At 42.0% G+C, this 22,202-nt stretch overlaps 1 protein-coding gene and 1 pseudogene across 3 annotated transcripts; one reads left to right on the top strand and one right to left on the bottom strand.

Annotated features, from left to right (window-relative positions):
• The first annotated feature begins 424 nt into the window (after positions 1 to 424).
• LOC135515876 (gelsolin-like) lies at positions 425 to 8,820 on the top strand. Of its 3 annotated transcripts, none has more exons than XM_064939688.1 (16): positions 425 to 545; positions 2,845 to 3,038; positions 3,171 to 3,325; positions 3,742 to 3,903; positions 4,246 to 4,395; positions 4,559 to 4,648; positions 4,758 to 4,890; positions 5,062 to 5,366; positions 5,740 to 5,873; positions 6,115 to 6,205; positions 6,472 to 6,642; positions 6,992 to 7,166; positions 7,320 to 7,441; positions 7,655 to 7,732; positions 7,964 to 8,024; positions 8,163 to 8,820. In XM_064939688.1, exons 2-16 carry the CDS (start codon positions 2,846 to 2,848, stop codon positions 8,330 to 8,332), a joined length of 2,190 nt encoding a protein of 729 aa, XP_064795760.1. In that variant the 5' UTR covers positions 425 to 545; position 2,845; the 3' UTR covers positions 8,333 to 8,820. The 3 variants fall into 3 exon arrangements, with proteins under 3 accessions (XP_064795760.1, XP_064795759.1, XP_064795761.1); XM_064939687.1 differs by lacking the exon at positions 425 to 545 and adding an exon at positions 1,424 to 1,527; XM_064939689.1 differs by lacking the exons at positions 425 to 545; positions 7,655 to 7,732; positions 7,964 to 8,024; positions 8,163 to 8,820 and adding an exon at positions 1,424 to 1,527 and having other exon boundaries at positions 7,286 to 7,369.
• A 96-nt stretch (positions 8,821 to 8,916) lies between these two features.
• On the bottom strand, positions 8,917 to 14,503 carry LOC135515421 (transcription termination factor 1-like; annotated as a pseudogene).
• Between the last annotated feature and the right edge of the window lie 7,699 nt (positions 14,504 to 22,202).

Here is a 22,202-nt window from a genome sequence, read left to right as displayed (position 1 = left end):
GTGATACAGTGAGTTATAAGTTAAATAATCTGTCTGTAAATAATTGTTGGAAAAATTACTTGTGTCATGCACAAAGTAGATGTCCTAACCGACTTGACAAAACTATAGTTTGCTAACAAGAAATGTGTGGAGTGGTTGAAAAACGAGTTTTAATGACTCCAACCTAAGTGTACGCAAACTTCTGACTTCTGTACATGTAGGCAAGTAAAATGTAGGTAAGCAATAAACATTTCAGAACAACTACTAGTCGAATAAGACATGGGAGTGATTACGAATTTTGGCAAAGAGATTTATTTATAGACTAATACACTTGAAACAAATAGCCAAACAGAACTGCAGAAATTACTAGTGAAATCTCAACTAGCAAGCAAGCCTCGGCAATGAAGAATTGAGTGTGTGCGCGTTCACGCGAGGGGTTGCAGATTGCTGGCAGGGGGGAGATTTTCGGCACAACACTGGCCTACGCAATGAAACGTTGACCTTCAATTAATATTTAGTTTTACTGGAAGGCTAGCCAACTATCTCGTACACACTTCGAATACGAGGTTGGTGTCATTTATTTTAAGCAAAATTAAACTGATATCTTGTAATTGAACAGAATAGTGAGGTGGCAAATAACTGGTATGCCAATAATACGGGACCTATTATTTTGCTGAACGGTTTATCAAAAAGTTGATTGTAGGCCTAGTAGTATTTCCACTGAAATGTCAATCGTGCTCATTGCTAACCCGTTAGCAAACATTTTTACGACCCCAATAATCTCAACACATTGATGGCTTGATCACAAGATAACACTGTTGAAGGTAATATATTTCTGAAACGCTGTTGAATAGCCGATAATATGGGGCGCTCCACTATAGGATTTCAATTTTTAAAAATCCTGAATCCAAAAGAAAATCCTATCAGATTTTGGAACCAGTCCTATTGGACCCCCAAAGGGATACAATCTGATCTGATAGATCTTTCTTTTGGATTCTAATATAATTGTTTAATTGGAATACTATATGATTTTTTTTTTCATACTAGGGATAGCGATCTCAACCCAATTAAACACTTTTGGGAGATTCTGGAGCGGCGCCTGATACAGCGTTTTCCTCCACCATCAACAAAACACCAAATTGTGGAAGAATGGTGTAGCATCCCTCCAATAGAGTTCTAGACAAGTGTATAATCTATGCCAAGTGCATTGAAGCTGTTGGGTCATCGGCTGCATTTCCACCTGAAACCCCAATCAGATCAGCTCTGAAAAACATATTTTGTGATTGGTTTTAAATGCCGATTAGTGGTATAAAAAAAAAGTTTATCAGAACTGGGCTGTCTAAACGCACCAACGATCTATTAAGACGGTTTATGTTGACGTGTCCTTTATTTGGCCAGTTACCTGTACCTGGTGCAGAAGGGAGTCGCCCATACAGTCATTTTATCCACCACAATCTACGGAAGCGCGTTGTCACTTTATCGCTGAGCAACCTCTTGATACCAGCGGCTAACGACAAGCATAAACGTTTATTTATTATTTCACACCAGGTAGGTTACTTTGTTTTTAATTCAGATTTGCGTTGACATGAAACGTTTACAACTTTAGAATCGCTTATGTTCTCCAATCCTCTTGATTGCCTTCCTCATTGAATGTCAAAAACAACAATGATATCGTTGTGGGTTTTTGTTAAAACAAAGTTAAGATGTTCGAATAGGATGTTGAATAAATGTGACAATTTAAATCGTATACAGTTGTTCTCTACATAGGAAAATATTTCTTAATTGAATTCCTTATCTTCTCAAATGTTAATTTACGAGATGTTGGGTAGTCATGAGTCACTCCCTCAAGTATTACCTTATCTCATGAGAGGTTTCCTGGGCCATTTATAAACTGCAAGATAAGCCTTAGGCATGATGTAGGACCAGTTTCCTGGACAAAGATTACATTTAGTCCTGGACTAAGAAGGGTTTTCAATGGAGATTCTCCATTTTAGTGTTTTTCTGTCCAGAACTAGACTTAATCTGTGTCCATTCGTTTTCTGAAAAGTGTAAAGGGAAAGTAGGTTAACCCACGAAGGCTATAACTAGTATCTGTTCATAAAACCAGGGCAAAATAATGTTTTTTCAGCTGACATGAGGACATCATCCATGCAGAAGGTGGTTTTATTGTAGGAGGGGGAAAATATTGCCTGATGACTCATACTGAATGTCATTTGACTGCTCTATTGGTCATCATGGAGAAGAAAGGTTAGTGGGTGAGGCATTTGGCCAGAGTGAGGTGGATTGGTAGCCAGGCAAGAAACAAATGTTTACCAGCTGAAACAATGGGCCAGTGTTTTGCATGGCAGGGTGCCCTGGTTGGGTGGAGATTTCACTTAAGGACCAATTGAATGGTCTAAAATGTTTAAACTCTGCCCAGCCGGGGCACCGGCCCATACAAAACGAACTCCCTCACCCCTCTTTGTTTTTGGGAGGCAACTAGCCTTGTGTATCATGTGGGGGAGGATAATGGAGAAAGCCCTTGGGCAAGATGAGACTAATGCTTCTGATTGGCTGGAGTTATGAGAGCACTCCCTCATCTCTTTCTCTGCTCAGACAAGTTATTTGCAAATAAAGGTTAAATAAATAGAATAAACATTTGCGAGCAAGTGGTGAAATCAAAACCTGTATCAACATTAGAGAACATCTCTGGTTTAACTGCTGTGTCTCTCCACAGACCTTATTTGAACTATTAACTGACACATGATCCCTAACTCTATCAGTTCGGAGTGGAACGTTATCACAAACAGGTCTGGATTCCAGGCTATCCTAGGGACACGTATCGTAAGTTGAATGGCAAGTTTTTCCTGCCCCATACCTTTATAGCATGGCGTACCATCCTGAGTTTAAGAGGGCCGGGAAGAAGCCTGGCCTCCAGGTGTGGAGAGTTGAGAGTCTGGACCTGGTGGCCGTGCCAGAGAGCCTGTATGGCGGGTTCTACTCAGGGGACGCATACCTTGTTCTTAATACCATTAAGCAACGTTCTGGGCATCTACAGTATGACCTTCACTTCTGGCTAGGTAAAACTTGATCTGGTTGAAATGACTGTATTTCTTGAAATGCTGTACAGTGTTTGTACATTTCAGCCCACTGATGTGTGCTTATGCACTTTTACAATTGAAATCCATTCCATTATTTCTCTGGTCCTGCAGGAGATGACTGTACACAAGATGAGAGTGGAGCAGCAGCCATTTTTACCATCCAAATAGATGACTACCTGGGTGGCAAACCTATTCAGTACCGTGAGGTGCAGGGTTACGAGTCAAGAACATTTTCAGGCTACTTCAAAACTGGACTGAAGTACATGGTAATGTTTAAAAACGAGTAAAAAGAAACAAAGGAAGACACACAGTCTGCGTATGCTCCCAACAATTTAATGGGTAAATCAACATTTTGGCACACAGTCTCTTCTTCAGTGTTCACAGTACCTTCTACCCAAGAATGAACTGTGTGCTGGGTAGAAAGTACTGTGACCCAAAACGTTGGTTTACCTGTTAAATTGTTGGGAGCATACTGTATGTGTAGAGTATGTGATAATGTATTTTTTTTTCTTCAGTTTACTATTCCGTTAGCCAGCACCTCCACCATCATTTTGGGGTGTGCATCAGCTCACGCTTTTTACTGGAATGTTGAAAGACGTTCAAAGAGTTTGTTAAATGTATTTACTTACCTCAAGAACTCCTCCACTTATCTTGTTGATTATCTTCCCAATCTTTACCTTAGAAAGGGGGTGTGTCTTCAGGGTTCAAGCACGTGGTGTCCAATGAGGTTAAGGTGCAGCGTGTGCTCCAGGTCAGGGGTCGGCGTGTGGTTCGAGCCACAGAGGTAGCAGTCAGTTGGGACAGCTTCAACCTGGGAGACATTTTTATCCTCGACCTGGGCAACGTGAGTTCACTGAAATCTATAAGAGTTTCTACAGCAAACTATCTACACTCTGTACAAATCAAGGAAACATATACTGGTTTAATTTAGTGACATTATTTGCAGATTTTAGTGAAATTGTCTTTGTACAATGTAGGCTAAGAGTGTATAGTCATTGCTCATGTTAGTAATCTGTTTTTGTAAATAATCCACTTTGAAACCAACACTGTTTTGGTCATGAATAATGTAAAAGATCATTTGTATACGTTGCGGTATGCTTTAACATAGTCAACAGGCAGAGGAGTTAGAGATACACTATTACACTTGGTCCACTGTACTGATAGTCTTCACTTGTCTGTATTACAGGAGATTTACCAATGGTGTGGTTCCAAGGCCAATAACTTTGAGAAGCTGAAGGCCACTCAGGTGTCAAAGGATATCCGTGACAATGAACGATGTGGGCGAGCTGAGTTGTACATATGTGACGAGGGGGCAGAATGTGGGATGATGTTGAAGGTGGGTCTTTCAATGAGGAGGAAGGGATGAAAAAATAGTTGATTCCTATGCACTTCAAATCATGCCATTGTTTATATGCTCCCAATAAACATCTATAGTTTTATCTTTTTAACGTAATGATGATAATTTTCTTTGAGATGCCTGACTCGTAGTCTCATTCCAGATTCTTGGACCCAAACCCGAGTTGCCTGAGGCAAATGCAGATGACACAAATACAGATGTGTCCAATAGGAAGCTGGCAAAATTATACAAGGTTAGATCCATTTTCTAATTAAACAATTGAATCGTTAAATATGATGTAATAAGCTGTTTTTGAGCATACCTTCAAATACTAATATTAATTTGAAATGTTTTTCCAAAAGGTGTCTAATGCAAGTGGGGATATGGGTGTGGATATGGTAGCATCGGAGAACCCGTTTTCACAGAATGCCCTGGAGTCAAGTGACTGCTTTATCTTGGACAATGGCCCCAATGGCATGATCTTTGTCTGGAAAGGTATTGGTTTCTTCTCAGCAGCTGGTCTCTATGAATTATTTTGACTGTAAAACCCCAAGCTTTAATCTTCCCTTAGATTAGAAACTACTTTTGAATACTGTTGTGCCTGGAAGTCACTTAGTTCTTCTGCCTTTGCAGTTTAATCATGAGTTTATTTGGAATAAAAAACAGGTAAGGATGCTAACAAAGAGGAGAGAAGTGCAGTGATGAGTGCTGCCGAACAGTTTATCACAAAGATGGGCTACCCGAAACACACCCAGGTCCAGATCCTGCCTGAGAATGGGGAGACCCCTCTGTTCAAGCAGTTCTTCAAAATCTGGCGTGACGCGGACCATACAGTGGGGTTGGGAACCGCCTACGTGTCCAACAAAATCGCCAAGATCAAGAAGGTTCCCTTCGATGCCTCCACTCTCCATCACTCGGATGCCATGGCGGCTCAGCATGGGATGGTGGACGAGGGGAATGGAGAGAAGCAGGTTTTTTGGCGGGGATTCTGGGGTTTTACATTTACATTACATTTACATTTAAGTCATTTAGCAGACGCTCTTATCCAGAGCGACTTACAAATTGGTGAATTCACCTTCTGACATTTTCTCAGTAAACACCATATAGTATGATGGTAGTTACCCTTAAATATTGTGTTTCAAGGTTTAGAGTAGTCATGTGTCCTCAGTAAAGGGATACATACAGCCCCTAAGGGTTACCACTGTGGGTCTGCACACCCACCAAAAAGGTGTCACAATTTCACAAACAAGCTTTGGAGAAAAGAGCAGCAAGGGGTGTTACCTTTTTTCCATTCATGGACCACTACTACTAGCAAGAGCTGTATTTACCTGTTCACCTCTGTAGATCTGGCGTATTGAGGGCGCTGACAAGGTGCCCGTGGAGCCCTCCACTTATGGACGATTCTATGGGGGAGACAGCTACATCATCCTCTACAACTACCAGCATGGAGGGCGTAACGGACAGGTCATCTACATATGGTAAGACAATGGAGATTATCCTTCTGGAAGCAACAGCAGGAAGCTTTGTGTGTTATTACATAGTCTCACAGCAAAAAACTGCTAGCGTCCTTCTATCGTGACAGTAGGCTTCATCATTTATGAGCACCAGGGCTTTTGTTACATACTGTATTAGACACATCTAAACCAACTATATACTGTATGATATAACCAAAACATAAATGTATGTTAATAGCACTTGAAAAGTACTCCTTTTTCACAGGCAAGGAGTGGATTCTAGCCAGGATGAAATTGGCACCTCGGCCATCTTGGCTGCTCAGCTGGATGATGAGTTGGGAGGAGGAGCAGTACAGGTGACTGGATAGTTTTGATTTATCACAGTCTGCCCCGCATAATACGGTCCAGATCATTTTTAATCAAGACGCACTGGATTACAGAATTTAACAATATTAGTCAGTTGTTTTGTCTGCAGAATCTATATGAATATTTTTCCATGGTCATGGATATCAACAGGGTCAGAGCATTGGTCTGTAAAATGAAATGGAAATGAGGGAAGGTTAGGTTTAAAGCCAGGTATCTGACTCGCTCTGATTTTCTGTCTGTTTCTACCGTGATGAAGGTGCGGGTGATCCAGGGTAAGGAGCCCGCCCACCTCATGAGTCTTTTTGGGGGTCAACCGATGGTAGTGCACCAAGGTGGTACCTCACGAGAGGGTGGCCAGGCCCAGGCTGCAGACACACAGCTGTTCCAGGTGAGGTCCAACCCTGCTGGCTGCACACGTGCCATAGAGGTGAGTAACAGGAGATGGAAGGTGAGGTGGGAAAATCTCAATAAAATATGTTTTGTAGGTACATCTATTTGGTTACTTTTTGGCTGTATTCACTAGAATCCAAACGGACGCAAACAAGCCAAAACGGTGAAGGACTAATCTGAACTTGTCCAATAAGAAAGGCATCACAAAATGTCTTTGCTACAGTGTACACTAATACACCCCAGTAGATGGAGTAGCCAGCCATTGTGATGTATGGTTGGTTTGTTGGTGACGCTGACTACAGTCTGTTTGCTACTGCTGAACTGTAGTTAGTACCTCCAGTGTACAGTATTTTTAACTGCCTCCTTTCTTCCTCTCTCCACTCAAGGTTGATGCTGCTGCCTCAAATCTGAACTCCAACGACGTGTTTGTGCTGGTGACCCCGGCATCCTCCTTCATATGGGTGGGAAAGGGGACAAGTGACAGTGAGAAGCATGGAGCTCAAAAGCTAAGTGACCTTCTAGGGGTCTCACCCTCAGAGCTGGCCGAGGGTGAAGAAACAGGTACGTTCCCTGCCAGCAGTCTAATTCACTAGGAAATGGTGTTTACCCAATAGCCACAGAATGTTACTTATTATAAGGATACAAGGCAAAGCTTTTCCAACCGCTCCATCTTCTTCCAGATCCACAATTGTATGTATGTGTTTGTGTGTCAAGATGACTTTTGGGATGCTCTGGGAGGTAAAGCGGACTACCGTACCTCAGCCAGACTGAAAAACAAAATGGATGTTCATCCGCCACGCCTGTTTGCCTGCTCCAACAAAACTGGCCAGTTCGTTGTGAGTCTGCCCTGTTATAACTGTAGTATAGCACTCTGCTGCATTCATGTTTGACATGATTTGAATATCCATTTGGACAAATTCAGTTTCCTCTGCTAATGAAATCGCCTTTGATCCACATTTTATACATAAGTGTGGGCAACCATTTCCATGTCCTCCTGAATGTGCACTGACCTGGCCTGTTGTCAAAATACCACAATACTATTCCAACAGATTGAAGAGGTGCCTGGGGAGATGACACAAGAAGACCTGGCCCCAGATGATGTCATGATCTTGGACACCTGGGAACAGGTGACTAGTAGAGGGGATTACCAAGGCCACGTTCAGCAGCCAAACGTTGTAGGGATGCCAATAGAACAAACGCAATTCCTTATTCCACATGTCAGAGGGGCATGTATGTTCTCCATAGCATATTTCGATCTGAACGTTCCGAAACGTTGCACCCTGCTGAACGTGCCTCAGGTTTTTTTGCTAATAATGCACACCTATTGATTCGCTTAACACTTTCCATGTACCCTTCAGATCTTTGTTTGGATCGGAGGTGAAGCTCATGAGGAGGAGAAGACAGAGGGTATTGCCTCAGGTAAGCAATGGTGGTTTTAAAACAAGATCACATAATTACCTGATAGAAGTGCAGACGGGAACTTAAATATGCTGATTCATTAAATTAACTGTTCTTTCTTTCCTCACTGCTCCTGCCTATTTCCTGTTCTGTGGTCAGCCATTCGTTACATAGAGACAGACCCTACCAAGCGGGATAGCAGTACACCCATAACGAAGTTAAAGCAAGGTCATGAGCCTCCCACGTTCACTGGCTGGTTCTTGGGCTGGGATCATGGGTACTGGAGCAGTAATCCCATGGAACGGGCCATGGTTGGACTCCGTGTCTGAACCACTCCAGGGTGACGTTTCCCCTAGGGGCAACTTCACCCAAAGCCTCTTGTGCAACTAACTGGGTATCCCCTTTCCTTTCAACTGTTAGACTGCCCATGGATACCAATTTGTGATGGATAATATACTCTCTTCACACTATTGCTGTTTTGATCTTGTGGTTTTCTTGAAGAGAGAATAGTCATGTAATCCACACTACAGTTTAGTCATTTCCTTTTCTTACACACTAATACTTTTAGCCCATGTTTGTTTCGCAGTGTCTTACTACATTTGCAATAAATGCAACAGGAGTTTTTTCGCTTCTGTACCATCATGCCGTGTTGGGCAGAGTTCAGATTTTCCTGTTTGAGAATCTTGTGCAGACTGAGTTTCCATAACGACCCAAAGGATATGTCATGTCTGACAGGGGATGGAAAAGCTTCAATAAAGCACAACTGGAAGTAGTCAAATACATTCACATAACTAAATAAAATGTATGATGCACGATACCAGCTGTCAGCTCTGTTAATTGTAGTCAATAGCTAAGAGGCTTTGGTTTAGTGATTATCATTAAGATGAAGACCGGCCAATCAAGGCAGAGCAACTTGAAGCCAAGAGACATTTATTCTCACATAAAATGGGATTCTATAAAAATGTCACCTGTCAGATTTTGCAAACATAATACAACTCTCATCTGAGTATTCACCAGATGCATTAAATCAAAGTGAATCATTATGGGGTGATGACATTGTAACGTCTTATAGAAATCCAAATGAACATTTAGTTACAAATAAGTTGATCATTAACCACCTCCATGAACGAGCTGAATCCTTAATTGTGAGACAGAGGGGCACACAGCTACCCCCACAGTGGGGCCTTAAGCCAGGTCCATGTGCTGTTTTCTTCAGCTGTTCTGAACATCGCTGTGGTAGTCGCCATCCTCATTATCAAATATCTCAGAGAGTAGGAAGAGCTCTTGAGGATCATTTCTGGACACCACCTCTCCTGAACTTTGAGGCGCTCTTCACAATTGGGGAGAACTCTACTGTTGAGGAAGTCAATGATCTCTGAAAAGAAAATACAGAAATAAAATCTGTAAACTGTTCTAGCAAACGGCACCCTAGTCCCTATATAGTGTGCTATCTTTGACCCGAGCCCATGGTCAAAAGGACTGCACTTCATAGGGAATAGGTGTGATTTGGGACTAGATCAAAGCTCTTCCCCAAAGCACCATTTATATTTAAATAGTACGGTCAAGGAGGACCAAGCGACATTTATGTCGTCACTGATCCACAACTATTCTAACGAAATGCTAAAAACCTAGTGATAGAGCATTTTGGGTGGTCGCCTGGGGTTGGACAGTGGGCTAAGCTGCTGCCTCAGGCTCACAGGTACTGTGTACTACCACTGTGAGCATGGGTTTGAATCTGACCCAGTCCTCTAGCACTCTCTCTATCCTGTCCAATAAACAAGAAATACAAAAGGAGTGGGACTGCCCTACTCTTTAAAATAAGAGGATAGTGTTTGTATGACAGTAGCTTACACCTACCACGGAAGGACATGCTCTGCCACGTTGGCTACCTTTAGCCTGTAGTAGTGTGTCTGTACGTAGCGCGGAGTAACATCCCTTAAAAATTATAGAAATGTTAGCACATAGCAATGCATTACATCACACTGACATGCACAATTGCATTCCACACTCCTAGAAGATGGAAAACATTTGTAAAGGCTTTGTCATGCATTGATCTAATTCAATGACATCTCAGCGTTCTATTGAGAGACTTGCCAATGCTAAAAGTTAATACTGACACAATACAAACCCCCCCTCAGTGAAAATGTCACAAACGCAACAAGGCAATCCATGACACATTTTCTAAAACATCTGTGTTCAATAACAACCTCTTACCCAATTGTGTGAGCAATTTCTTCCCAGTTGATATCTGCAACATCTTCCACCTGCATTGCATTCAAGCTGAAAAGGTCAAAAATGGCATGAATCGAGATTCACAATGCAACAGTTTCACATGCTGATATCAGGACCAAAAGTCTACCTTTTGTCCTGTGTATCAGGACAGTGCAGAAAGGTCCAAGTAACATCACTAGACCGGGCTAATAAATCTTAAACAAAGAATCAAAAAACAGATTCACCATCGCATAGATTGAATGGAAATCAACACACTTACGCTTTGATCAAATCCACTTTGCCCTGTAATGATTGTGTCCACTGAATACTGGTTGTCCATATGCCATTTTGTGCTTCAAAACACCCAACCTGGAAAAGTTGTATCAAAGATACAGCCTCAAAAGTCAGACGAAAGTTCTGAATCAATGTTTGTGTAAACAATTCAATGACAATGGTTTTATTTTGTAACAGCTACCCCTGAAACTCCCCGCCCACCATTTTATTCTACACTGGGACCAGTGGCGCGTTTCAACCGTCTGGCACACATCTGTCCAGGGGATGTTGTTGTACAGCTGGTCTTTCCTGACGGTGGCCGGTCCACTGCCAGACTCTGCCTGTCCGACCGGGTGCGTCCGCACAGCTTCCATTAGTCTTTTCAGTTCTTCCTCGGTCCACGCACCTTTGTTTGCGGCTGAGAAATACACACCAAACAAAGCGTGAACATTGCCCCACGTCAAACAACACGAACAACCATTTTCCTAAAAGATGAGTGGAGCGGAATGTCCGGCAAGGAAGTCAGAGTCAGTATATTAAAGCTGTAATCTGTACTTGGTGAAACTGCAACATTTGTTTGGGATATTACAACAAAGAAGTTACTTCCAACATCAGTTATTTTCCTTCGGCCATCCTTGCACGCGTGATAGAACTGCAGAATATGTACTGTGATTATATTTTGTACCACGATGCTGGACATTCCTCTCTTCCGCTTCATCAACAAGACAAAAACAATAACTAAGGCGCTGGGGGGGGGGGGGGACAGTGGCGATGAGACACCTTATGCGGATTCCAGTTCCCAACGACTTACACATTTGAACATTTGAGCAAAACGTTTCTCTAGGGCCGATTCGCTTCGGCCAGTCAACGCCGAGATCTTCGCCCACTTGTTGCCGTGCAACGTCTGTAGTTTTTTCAAAGTGTGAAGCTCTTCTTCGGTGAACCTTCTGTAAGGAAATAAGCATTCAAAGTGCCTCAATGTCTGCAAATATTAGCAAACTATACAGTGGTTCATATCAGAACAATAGCACAGTTGTGAAGACTAATTTCAAGAAAATGTCAATTCAATATTACTATACTTTCGTACACTGTATTTAGAGGCAACATAACGTAAGCGGGGATAGCCGTTTATGACCGTGAAGATCATTTCCTTATAGTAACTAGCCCCGTCTTACCTGCCCTTGTAGTTGCTGCCATCAAACATTTTCCTCCCACGTATATAGATTTGATGCCAAGGCCTCGGTATTCCTTCTCCTGGAACAACAGGTTAGGAAGAGGTGAGATCAGTTTTCTGGGAAATTGCTTAGCATATTTTTTGGCCACTGTAGACAATGCTGAAGAACAGGGATGTAATGTGGATAAAAAACGTGTCAACGTTTTCTAATCGAATGAACCTGGCTACAAGGCACACACATATTTTTTCATGGGATCTGTGCTGACACTTCAATTTCTTGATATTTGCTTCTTCCCCTTTGAAGCACTGTGGATGGAAGAGCTCAGAGCCACTCTGAATCCCAGTGAGAGACAGGAAGTCGTAGACGTTACTCGAGTCGTTCGTTCTCCTGCGCATTGAATCTTCCACTTCGCAGGGAAAGGCCTGGGAACAACAGAAGATTCCACATGGGCTTAACTGACTGGGTCTAAAATGATAAAATATATGATAATACAATCAGTCACATCTCTAAACACAGTAACATCTTGCATATCATTGCTACAATGTTACATAATGCTGCGATAAACACTGAAAAATATTGCACCATGAGTGACTGAAGAATAAGCTTACCTTGTCTTCGGAATTCCTTGAAACGATCAAGATCATACTTTATCCTCTTATGGATCTCGTCAACAGACTTTGTCTCAACATTGGGAATGAAGTCTTTGAGATCATTCAGAGCCTGCCAGTCATCCACACTGTAGCATAGTGAGGGGAGAGAATCATAAACGTGACGTCTAACTAAACACACTTCTGAGTCGACAGAGCAAGAGAGACATGCCTTCCTCTCTCCACAGGAAGACGCTCCAGATGACATTCTGGTACACAGCATTCACAAAATGTCTGGTTTTCACCAGCAAATGCAACTGGGTGACTCCACAGTAACAGTGATGCAGGGACTCAAATTTCACTTTAAAATGTATGTCAAACAAGTTTTAGCAAGTTCCACAGAAAATATTACAAACATACATTTATTTGAAAAACATTGCAGATGCAAAGATTGGTAACAGAATTGAGGGTTTGTGCAGCTGGTGCACTCATTCTGTAACCAATCTTTGCATCTGCTATGTTCAACAAGTAGCTTAAATGTGTGTTTGTAAAATATTCAGTGGAAATGGTTAAAAGTCATTGTTGTGCCTAAAGTTGTATGGATTGTGTAACTTTGCAACCATTGGTTTTTGTTGGGCATACATTACAATTATTGTGGATTTGCCCCACTGTCAATGGTTGTGTTCATTTGGGAAATCACTCTTTCAAAACACGCTAGATTCACACTTCAATACAAGTGAACCAGGTCTCCTACTCACACGAGAGTTTATTCCTTTAGGCAGGGTTTGTTGTGTTGGGTCCCTGTCTCAACCTTGGTTGAATGGGCGCCCTCCTCTGTCTCACCGTTTGTTCCAGCATCATGAGTCCTGTTATTTGGAACAGCTAAATCCAAAACATCTGCTGCAGAGTGGACACTGGCCATTCCCTTGTCTGATGCTCTGCTGTGTTTTTTCTTTCTCCCGCTGACCTCCACAGCTGCAGACTCTCCATCTGTTTTTGGCCTCTTTGACTTCAATTTTCTTTCAGTTTGTTCTTTTATACCTGGAAGGTCTGCTTTATCTGGACAATCGTTCAGTTCACTCTCTGTGTGTTTTTTCTTATTTCGTTTCCTCTTTTTTTTTACATTCTCCTCTGCCTCAGTTACCACATTTTTACCTCTCTTGACCATTTCAGGGTGCAGTTCTATGATTTCTGGATCATCTGCTGTTCTTGAAACTGTCCCGACAGCTTTCCGCTCCCTCCTCAAGTTCTGTTTGTCTGTTCTTGTGCTTCTTCTTACTCTTTCTGGCCTCATCTGGCGCAGTTACAACTGAAACATCTACTGCAGCCTTTGAGAGGACACTGTCTATCACCCGTTCTGGCTCAATGTCATTATGTTTTCTCTTATTCTTCCGGCTATTCATATTATTCTCATCAGCAATCACTAAATCCGCTCCCACCTGTTGTGTTTGAAGATTCTTTGACTTTTTCTTTGTTTTCCTTCCAGTTTGTTCCTCGGGATCTGGTACCTCCATTTCATCTTGAATAACATTTGGCTGCTTCTCTTTGTTTCCTTTTTTAAGTTTCTTCCTCTCTTTCTCCACCACTTCCAGCTCAGTCACTGTTTGCTCTTTATGTTTCGGGTCTTTACCTCTTTTCTCGACTGTCAACCGGTGACCATCCTTTTGATTATGCTCAATTGCCGGTTCTTCTGGTCCCTGTTCAGATAGTGCTTTATTCTTTTTGGCTTTTATGAATCCCTCGACTGTATCAGATGCCACTGATGAGATTAATTCAGGAGTGTCTTCAAATTTAAGAGGGGATATTCGACACATCTCAAGCACTATGGGATTCTCCCTAGCCCCCTGTTCAGTGGATGTTGAAGTCCCCAGCATGGTGGCTACAGCATAACCTGTTTTCTCTATCTGTAACCGAAAGACAATATTAATGTTTTTCCATTGTTTCCTAAATGTGACAGCATGGATAGGCATGAACTTTAGCAGCTATGTAACGTTAACTAGCTACCATAATTCGATTAGCAAAATGCGTTCATATTAAAACACAAGTTCACTTTTTCGTACATACGCGCACAAGTGTGATCAATGTTGGGATAACCAGCTAGCTAGTTATAGTCCATCCAAATAGACTAGCTAGCTGTGCAAATCAAATATGATAAAACTCGTAAAGAAAAATAAATTCACCAGGTTGAACAAGTGGGGAAAGTAACACCGTAACTTCTTTGTTGACAAAAGCGACATAGCCGGAAATGTAAATATCTTCTTTGGTGTTAGCAATGTGTGTGACTGACCAAAGCTAGCTACTGCCTCTCTGTGGTGGATGTATCATAGAAATATAACATATTGAACGAATTTGGAACATCTCACCCTGGCAATTTGACTGGTAAACTACACTCGCAATGGCTGCCTGTCCGGTATTCTGATCACGAGTCTCCCATCTGCATTCCCGTGTAATTTCCAACAATTAGGATTTGTAGGTCTAGATTAATATTCCGCTGTGCAGTTGTGGAAAAAGTACCCAAATGTTACACTTGAGTAAAAGTATAGATACCTTAATATTAAGTTACTCAAGTAAAAGTGAAAGTCAGCCAGTAAAATACTACTTGAGTAAAAGTCTAAAATGATTTAATGTAATTGCTAAAATATACTTAAGTATCAAAAGTAAAAGTAACATTTTAAATCAATTAAAATTCCTTATAACTTTAACTATTACTTCACTACATTCCTAAAGAAAATATTGTACTCTATACATTTTCTCTGACAACCAAAAGTTATTATTAATGTATCTATACTTTTACACAAGTGTGACAATTAGGTACTTTTCCCACAACTGCATAAATTCATGCCTATCCATGCTGTCACATTTAGGAAACAATGGAGGAAAAAAACGATTTAAGCAAAGCAGATGGCACAATTTCCTTTAAAAAAATGTATACCCCCAAAAATTACTTTAGTACATTAAAGTATATTGACTTAAGTACATTACTGTTGATAACATATTTGAGATTGGAGAACTTTTATGTGGTGATTTTAAGACGCTAAATACAGTCAGCAATGGCCAGCGATGAGTGGTGTGTGTTATAGACTGATATAAATAGATTTTGGGATGCTATTTCTATAGGCCTAACTCAGGTACAAGTCATTATAATAGCCTATATTTTTGTTCTAAAGTAAATGTAGATATACTTTACAGTATTAGTCTACACAGCCTGAAATTGGTTTGGATTGGTTCGATAAAAGTAATCCATGCCACAGCGCACAGTGCTCGGTCTGATGTCAGGTCTGAATACTAGAGAACATGTAGTCTACAGTCTGGAGAGTTACTTAAAGATTAGTAATTGAAGAGAGAAGTTGTCCTGACATTTCATATACATATCCACCATGACTTACACAGTCAATACATTGGCAACCTTTCAACATTAGGATACAATATTTTCTCTAGCCTAGATAGGCTATCAATCTACCTCTCTCACACACAACATGGGCAGTTTAAATTGGTCAACAATAGTATTTATTAAAGATGATCACAAAGAATGTGTTGGTAACTCTGCATTATAGTATAGCGTATTTATTTTGGACGAAAGCCACAAAACTAGTGTATGACTGAGTTACTCAGCTTTATGCTGAAAAAAATCAAACTTGACTCAAGTCATTAATAGCTCAGGTCTTGAAAATATGAGCCAAAAGCAGCACCAACCTTTTTCCCCTCAGTAACCAATGTGTATCAATGACCCTGTGAGCACAGCCTGACACCGATGAACGTCAAATGATTTGATCATTTTGCTCACAGGGGAGACTCATATATACGATTTGCTTGTCAGTTTTTCCTCCCTGTACTTTCTTTCATTCAGTTTATTCTTCACATAGGCAAATAATTACTCCATGTTTCAGAAATGTTACAAAGCCTACTATCAATCCTTTCCCCTGCATCCTCCTTCTATCCCACAACAAGTGAGAAGGGTGCAATTGCAACCCGTATGTGGGCATTCCGGCATCTGCAGGAACCCCTCTTTATACTTCTATTGGTCCATTTTTAAGTTAGGACAGGCGGGAGGCAGGGGTGCTCCAGTACAGAAGGTGCTGTTAATGCACAATAATGTTGGATGCCAACAGCCTATAAACCCCACAGAAGAAGGGGCGGTGGCAAAAATGGTAGCTAGCACAGGTAGACAGTGTCCTTTGCACCAGTCTGCCAGGCACTGTTTTCCCGCAGTTCTGTTAACAACGCTGAAGGCAGGTGTACACTCCACAGAGCTGGGCTTTACGGAAGAGTGGGCAGAAAAAAATAAGCAAACATGCTATGTGTTTGCCAAAAGGCGGGGACTGGGAAACTGGTCAGAATTGAAGGAATGATGGATGGTGCTAAATACAAGGATATTCTTGAGGGAAACCTGTTTCAGTCTTCCAGAGATTTAAGACTGGGACGGAGGTCCACCTTCCAGCAGGACAATGACCCTAAGCATACTGCTAAAGCAACACTCGAGTGGTATAAGGGAGACATTTAACTGTCTTGGAATGGCCTAGTCAAAGCACAGACCTCAATCCATTTGAGAACCTGCGGTATGACTTAAAGATTGTTGTACACAACCCATCCAACATGAAGGAGCTGGAGCAGTTTTTCCTTGAAGAATGGGCAAAAATCCCAGTGACTAGATGTGCTAAACATATAGAGACATACCCCAAGAGATTTGCAGCTGTAATTGCTGCAAAAGGTGGCTCTGCAAAGTATTGACTTTGGGGGGTGAATAGTTATGCACGCTCAAGTTCTGTTTTTTTGTCTTGTTTCTTGTTTGTTTCACAATAAAAAATATTTAACATCTTCAAAGTGGTAGGCATGGGCCATGTTCACTAACAACTGTAACATCCTCTGGGTAGCAGGGAGGTAACTTACTAGACTAGATCATTGTTGCCTCAGATTCCTGCAGGACAGAAAGATGATTGACTGTAATGTGTCAAAGGTACACTGTCGACCGCACTGAAGTTTTCAGCCATTTAAAACACATAGGCTCGTCCACATTGAAGCTGTCATTACATGTACAGTACCAGTTAAAAGTTTGGACACACCTCGTCATTCAAGGGTTTTTCTTTATTTGTACTATTTTCTACATTGTAGAATAATAGTGAAGACATCAAAACTATGAAATAACACATATGGAATCATGTAGTAACCAAGACCCTGGCCTGCCTTCCAGACCAAAGTGTTCAGGCCACAGACTCAGAAACTTGATCTTAGAACTCAAACTCAGACCTGCTTCAGCACCGGGCCTTTGTTCTATAGACAGGACCCGGGTGCTGCATAGGGCAGGCTGGTGCCACCAACCAGGCAGGTACGTTCTAGAGGAATGGACAGTCATAACATTGAAAAGAGAGATTGGATCCCCTCTGTACACAGAGAAGCACACCGCTGGTGAGACAGACAGGCCAGGGACAGGGAGGAGAGACAGTCTTATTCCACCAGGTGGAACTAGAGACAAGGGAAAGAGTCCGAGCGAAGAAGACCATACTTTCATCATGACCACTGTTTTTCATGTATATTTAACTAGGCAAGTCAGTTAAGAACACATTTTTATTTACAATGACTGCCTGCCAAGGAACAGTGAGTTAACTGCCTTGTTCGGGAGCAGAACAACAGATTTTTACCTTCTCAGCTCTGGGATTCAATCCAGCAACCTTTCGGGTTGCAGCCCAACACGCTAACCACTAGGCTACCTGCCGCCCCAATTTCTTTGAACTGCTATTGTTTAAATACATTCCTCTGATAAATGTCTCTATATGGACAATTGATTATTTCAAGATATCGAATCAAATCAATTCACATTTTATTTGTCACGAATGCAACAGGTGTAGACCTTACAGGAAAATGCTTACTTACAAGCCTTTAACCAACAATGCCGGTTTAAAATACCTATATCATTTAAAAAAAAAATTTAAGTAACAAATAATTAAAGAGCAGCAGTAAAATAACAATATTCAGTACAGGGGGTACTAGTCAATATGCTGGGGCACCGGTTAGTCGAGGTAATATGTATATGTAGTTAGAGTTATTAGAGTGACTATGCATTGATAATAAACAGAAAGTAGCAGCAATGCAAATAGTCTGGTATTTGAATAGATGTTCAGGAGTCTCATAGCTTGGGGGTAGAAGATTTTTAGAAGCCTCTTGGACCTAGACTTGGCGCTCCGGTACCGCTTGCCGTGCGGAAGCAATGAGAATAGTCTATGACTAAGGTGGCTGGAGTCTTTGACAATTTTAGGGCCTTCTTCTGACACCACCTGGTATAGATGTCCTGGATAGCAGGGAGCTTGGCCCCAGTGATATACTGGGCCGTACAAACTACCCTCTGTAGTTGCCATACCAGGCAGTGATGCAACCAGTCAGGATGCTCTCGATGGTGCAGCTGTAGACCCTTTTGAGGATCTGAGGACCCATGAAAAATCTTTTCAGTCTCCTGAGGGGGAATAGGTTTTGTTGTGCCCTCTTCACAACTGTCTTGGTGTGCTTGGACCATGTTAGTTTGTTGGTGATGTGGACACCAAGGAACTTGAAGCTCTCAACCTGCTCCACTACAGCCCCATCAATGAGAATGGGGGCATGCTCGGTCATCCCTTTCCTGTAGTCCACAATCAACTCCTTAGTCTTGGTTACGTTGAGGGATAGGTTGAGGGATAAGACATTACTATGAAATAACACATATGGAATTATGTAGTAACCAAAAAAGTACTAAACAAATTAAAATATATTTTATATTTGCGATTCTTCAAAGTAGTTTGCCTTGATGACAGCTTTATTTAATTATTGAGTAGGGTATTGGAGGCTATTTTGTAAATGACATCGCCAAAGTCAAGGATTGGTAGGATGGTCAGTTTTACATGTTTGGCAGCATGAGTGAAGGATGCTTTGTTGCGAAATAGGAAGCCAATTCTAGATTTAACTTTGGAATGGAGATGTTTGATGTGGGTCTGGAAGGAGAGTTTACAGTCTAACCAGACACCTAGGTATTTGTAGTTGTCCACATATTCTAAGTCAGAGCCGTCCAGAGTAGTGATGTTGGACAGGCGGGCAGGTGCAGGCAGCGATCGGTTGAAGAGCATGCATTTAGTTTTACTTGTATTTAAGAGCAATTGGAGGCCACGGAAGGAGAGTTGTATGGCATTGAAGCTCGCCTGGAGGTTTGTTAACACAGTGTCCAAAGAAGGGCCAGAAGTATACAGAATGGTGTTGTCTGCGTAGAGGTGGTTCAGAGACTCACCAGCAGCAAGAGCGACATCATTGATGTATACAGAGAAGAGAGTCGGTCCAAGAATTGAACCCTGTGACACCCCCATAGAGACTGCCAGAGGCCCGGACAACAGACCCTCCGATTTGACACACTGAACTCTATCAGAGAAGTAGTTGGTGAACCAGGCGAGGCAATCATTTGAGAAACCAAGGCTGTCGAGTCTGCCGATGAGGATGTGATGATTGACAGAGTCGAAAGCCTTGGCCAGATCAATGAATACGGCTGCACAGTAATGTTTCTTATCGATGGCGGTTAAGATATCGTTTAGGACCTTGAGCGTGGCTGAGGTGCACCCATGACCAGCTCTGAAACCAGATTGCATAGCGGAGAAGGTATGGTGGGATTCGAAATGGTCGGTAATCTGTTTGTTGACTTGGCTTTCGAAGACCTTAGAAAGGCAGAGTAGGATAGAAATAGGTCTGCAGCAGTTTGGGTCAAGAGTGCCCCCCCCATTTGAAGAGGGGGATGACCGCAGCTGCTTTCCAATCTTTGGGAATCTCAGACGACACGAAAGAGAGGTTGAACAGGCTAGTAATAGGGGTGTCAACAATTTCGGAAGATCATTTTAGAAAGAAAGGGTCCAGATGGTCTAGCCCGGCTGATTTGTTGGGGTCCAGATTTTGCAGCCCTTTCAGAACATCAGCTGACTGGATTTGGGAGAAGGAGAAATGGGGAAGGCTTGGGCGAGTTGCTGTGGGGGGTGCAGTGCTGTTGACCGGGGTAGGGGTAGCCAAGTGGAAAGCATGGCCAGCCGTAGAAAAATGCTTATTGAAATTCTCAATTATAGTGGATTTATCGGTGGTGACAGTGTTTCCTATCTTCAGTGCAGTGGGCAGCTGGGAGGAGGTGTTCTTATTCTCCATGGACTTTACAGTGTCCCAGAACCTATTTGAGTTTGTGTTGCAGAATGCAAATTTCTGCTTGAAAAAGCTAGCCTTGGCTTTTCTAATTGCCTGTGTATATTGGTTTCTAGCTTCCCTAGATGTTGCATATCACAGGGGCTGTTCGATGCTAATGCAGAACGCCATAGGATGTTTTTGTGTTGGTTAAGGGCAGTCAGGTCTGGAGAGAACCAAGGGCTATATCTGTTCCTGGTTCTAAATTTCTTGAATGCTTATTTAAGATGGTGAGGAAGGCATTTAAATAAAAAAAAACAGGCGTCCTCTACTGGATACCCCGGCCAGGTCGATTAGAAAGGCCTGCTCGCTGAAATGTTTCAGGGAGCGTTCGACAGTCATGAGTGGAGGTCGTTTGACCGCTGACCCATTACGGATGCAGGCAATGAGGCAGTGATCGCTGAGATCTTGGTTGAAAACAGCAGAGGTGTATTTAGAAGGCAAGTTGGTTAGGATGATATCTATGAGGGTGCCCGTGTTTACGGCTTTGGGGTGGTACCTGGTAGGTTCACTGATAATTTGTGTGAGATTGAGGGCATCACGCTTAGATTGTAGGATGGCTATGTGGGAACTCCTTCAAGACTGTACAACCAAATATAACTCTCTTTCTCTCTAACGCTCTCTCTCTCCCTCTCTTTCTTGCTTCTCCTTAAATTTGGAGGAAATGTATTTGTTAAAAACTGTTCAAATATTGTCTTTCTAGCTGTAGCTTATGCTTTCTGTACTAGATTAATTCTCTTATATTTTGATTGGGTGGACAACATCTCAGTTCATGCTGCAAGAGCTCTGATAGGTCCGGAAGTTGTCATAATTACTGTGTAAGTCTATGGAAGGGGGTGATAACCATTAGCCTCATAGGTTTTGTATTGAAGTCAATGTACCCAGAGGAGGACAGAAGCTAGCTGTCCTCCGGCTACACCATGGTGATAACCTGCAGAGTGCTGCTACTGTTGACCTTCATTCCGAAACAATGTGTTTTAATCAATTATTTGGTGACGTGAGCACATTTAGTATAGTTTTATCTAAAAAGGATACGTTTTTTAAGGTTTCAGTATTTTCACATTTAAGAAATTCACTGAGGTGGATGGTCCTCCCCTTACTCCTCAGAGGAGCCTCTGCTGCTTTGAACGTGTCAATGGTGAATTGCATGTCCTTGGGTAAGTTTTTGTAGTTGGATTGTTGAACTGTTACATACATTTGGTATAATGCCAACAAAAACATGACCAATGTTTCCTGCCATCATTTGAGAAAAATACGATGTTGAAGCATGTACATTCAGAGCATTTTAAGTGTTTAAACAGAAAAGGATGGAAATCATTTCTCATCAGTCATGCCAGAGGTTCATGTGACATAAAATAAAATCTGGATAGATATTTAACATATTTACAAGGCCAAACCTAGCTAATCCAAATACACATTGCATAATAACATAATGATTATAATTGATCTGTATTAAATTATAATCTCGTGTGGCAGGGTAGTAATAGCATTGCCTATAATCATTCAGGTCATCTTTTCCATTTTCTGTGGGTGAAGAGGTTGCTTGAGGAGAAATATTATGTGTGAGACGGCACGTATACTACTACACCCAGGTTTGGAGATCACGAGTTCAGGGGAGGGTAGAGGAACTGACTGTGTGTGTGTGTGTGTGTGTGTGCGTGTGTGTGTGAGTAGCCAGTGTGGTTTTAGAATAGTGAGTGCTGTGTCACAGACAGAGAGATAGAGTGTGTGTGTCTGCACGTGCAAATGTGTGTGTGTGTGTGTGTGTGTGTGTGTGTGTG

The sequence above is a fragment of the Oncorhynchus masou genome, chromosome 27 (genome assembly GCF_036934945.1).
Source record: "Oncorhynchus masou masou isolate Uvic2021 chromosome 27, UVic_Omas_1.1, whole genome shotgun sequence".
Classification (NCBI taxonomy): Eukaryota; Metazoa; Chordata; class Actinopteri; order Salmoniformes; family Salmonidae; genus Oncorhynchus; species Oncorhynchus masou.
The sequence above is the reverse complement of the archived record's forward strand: the minus strand, read 5'-3'. Positions and strand labels throughout refer to the sequence as shown.

Coding starts and splice junctions, on each gene's coding strand:
- LOC135515876 (XM_064939688.1), top strand. CDS start 2,846: ATGGCGTACCATCCTGAGTTTAAGAGGGCCGGGAAGAAGCCTGGCCTC. Junction 3,039..3,170: donor TGACCTTCACTTCTGGCTAG/GTAAAACTTGAT, acceptor CTGGTCCTGCAG/GAGATGACTGTACACAAGAT. Junction 5,367..5,739: donor AGGGGAATGGAGAGAAGCAG/GTTTTTTGGCGG, acceptor TCACCTCTGTAG/ATCTGGCGTATTGAGGGCGC.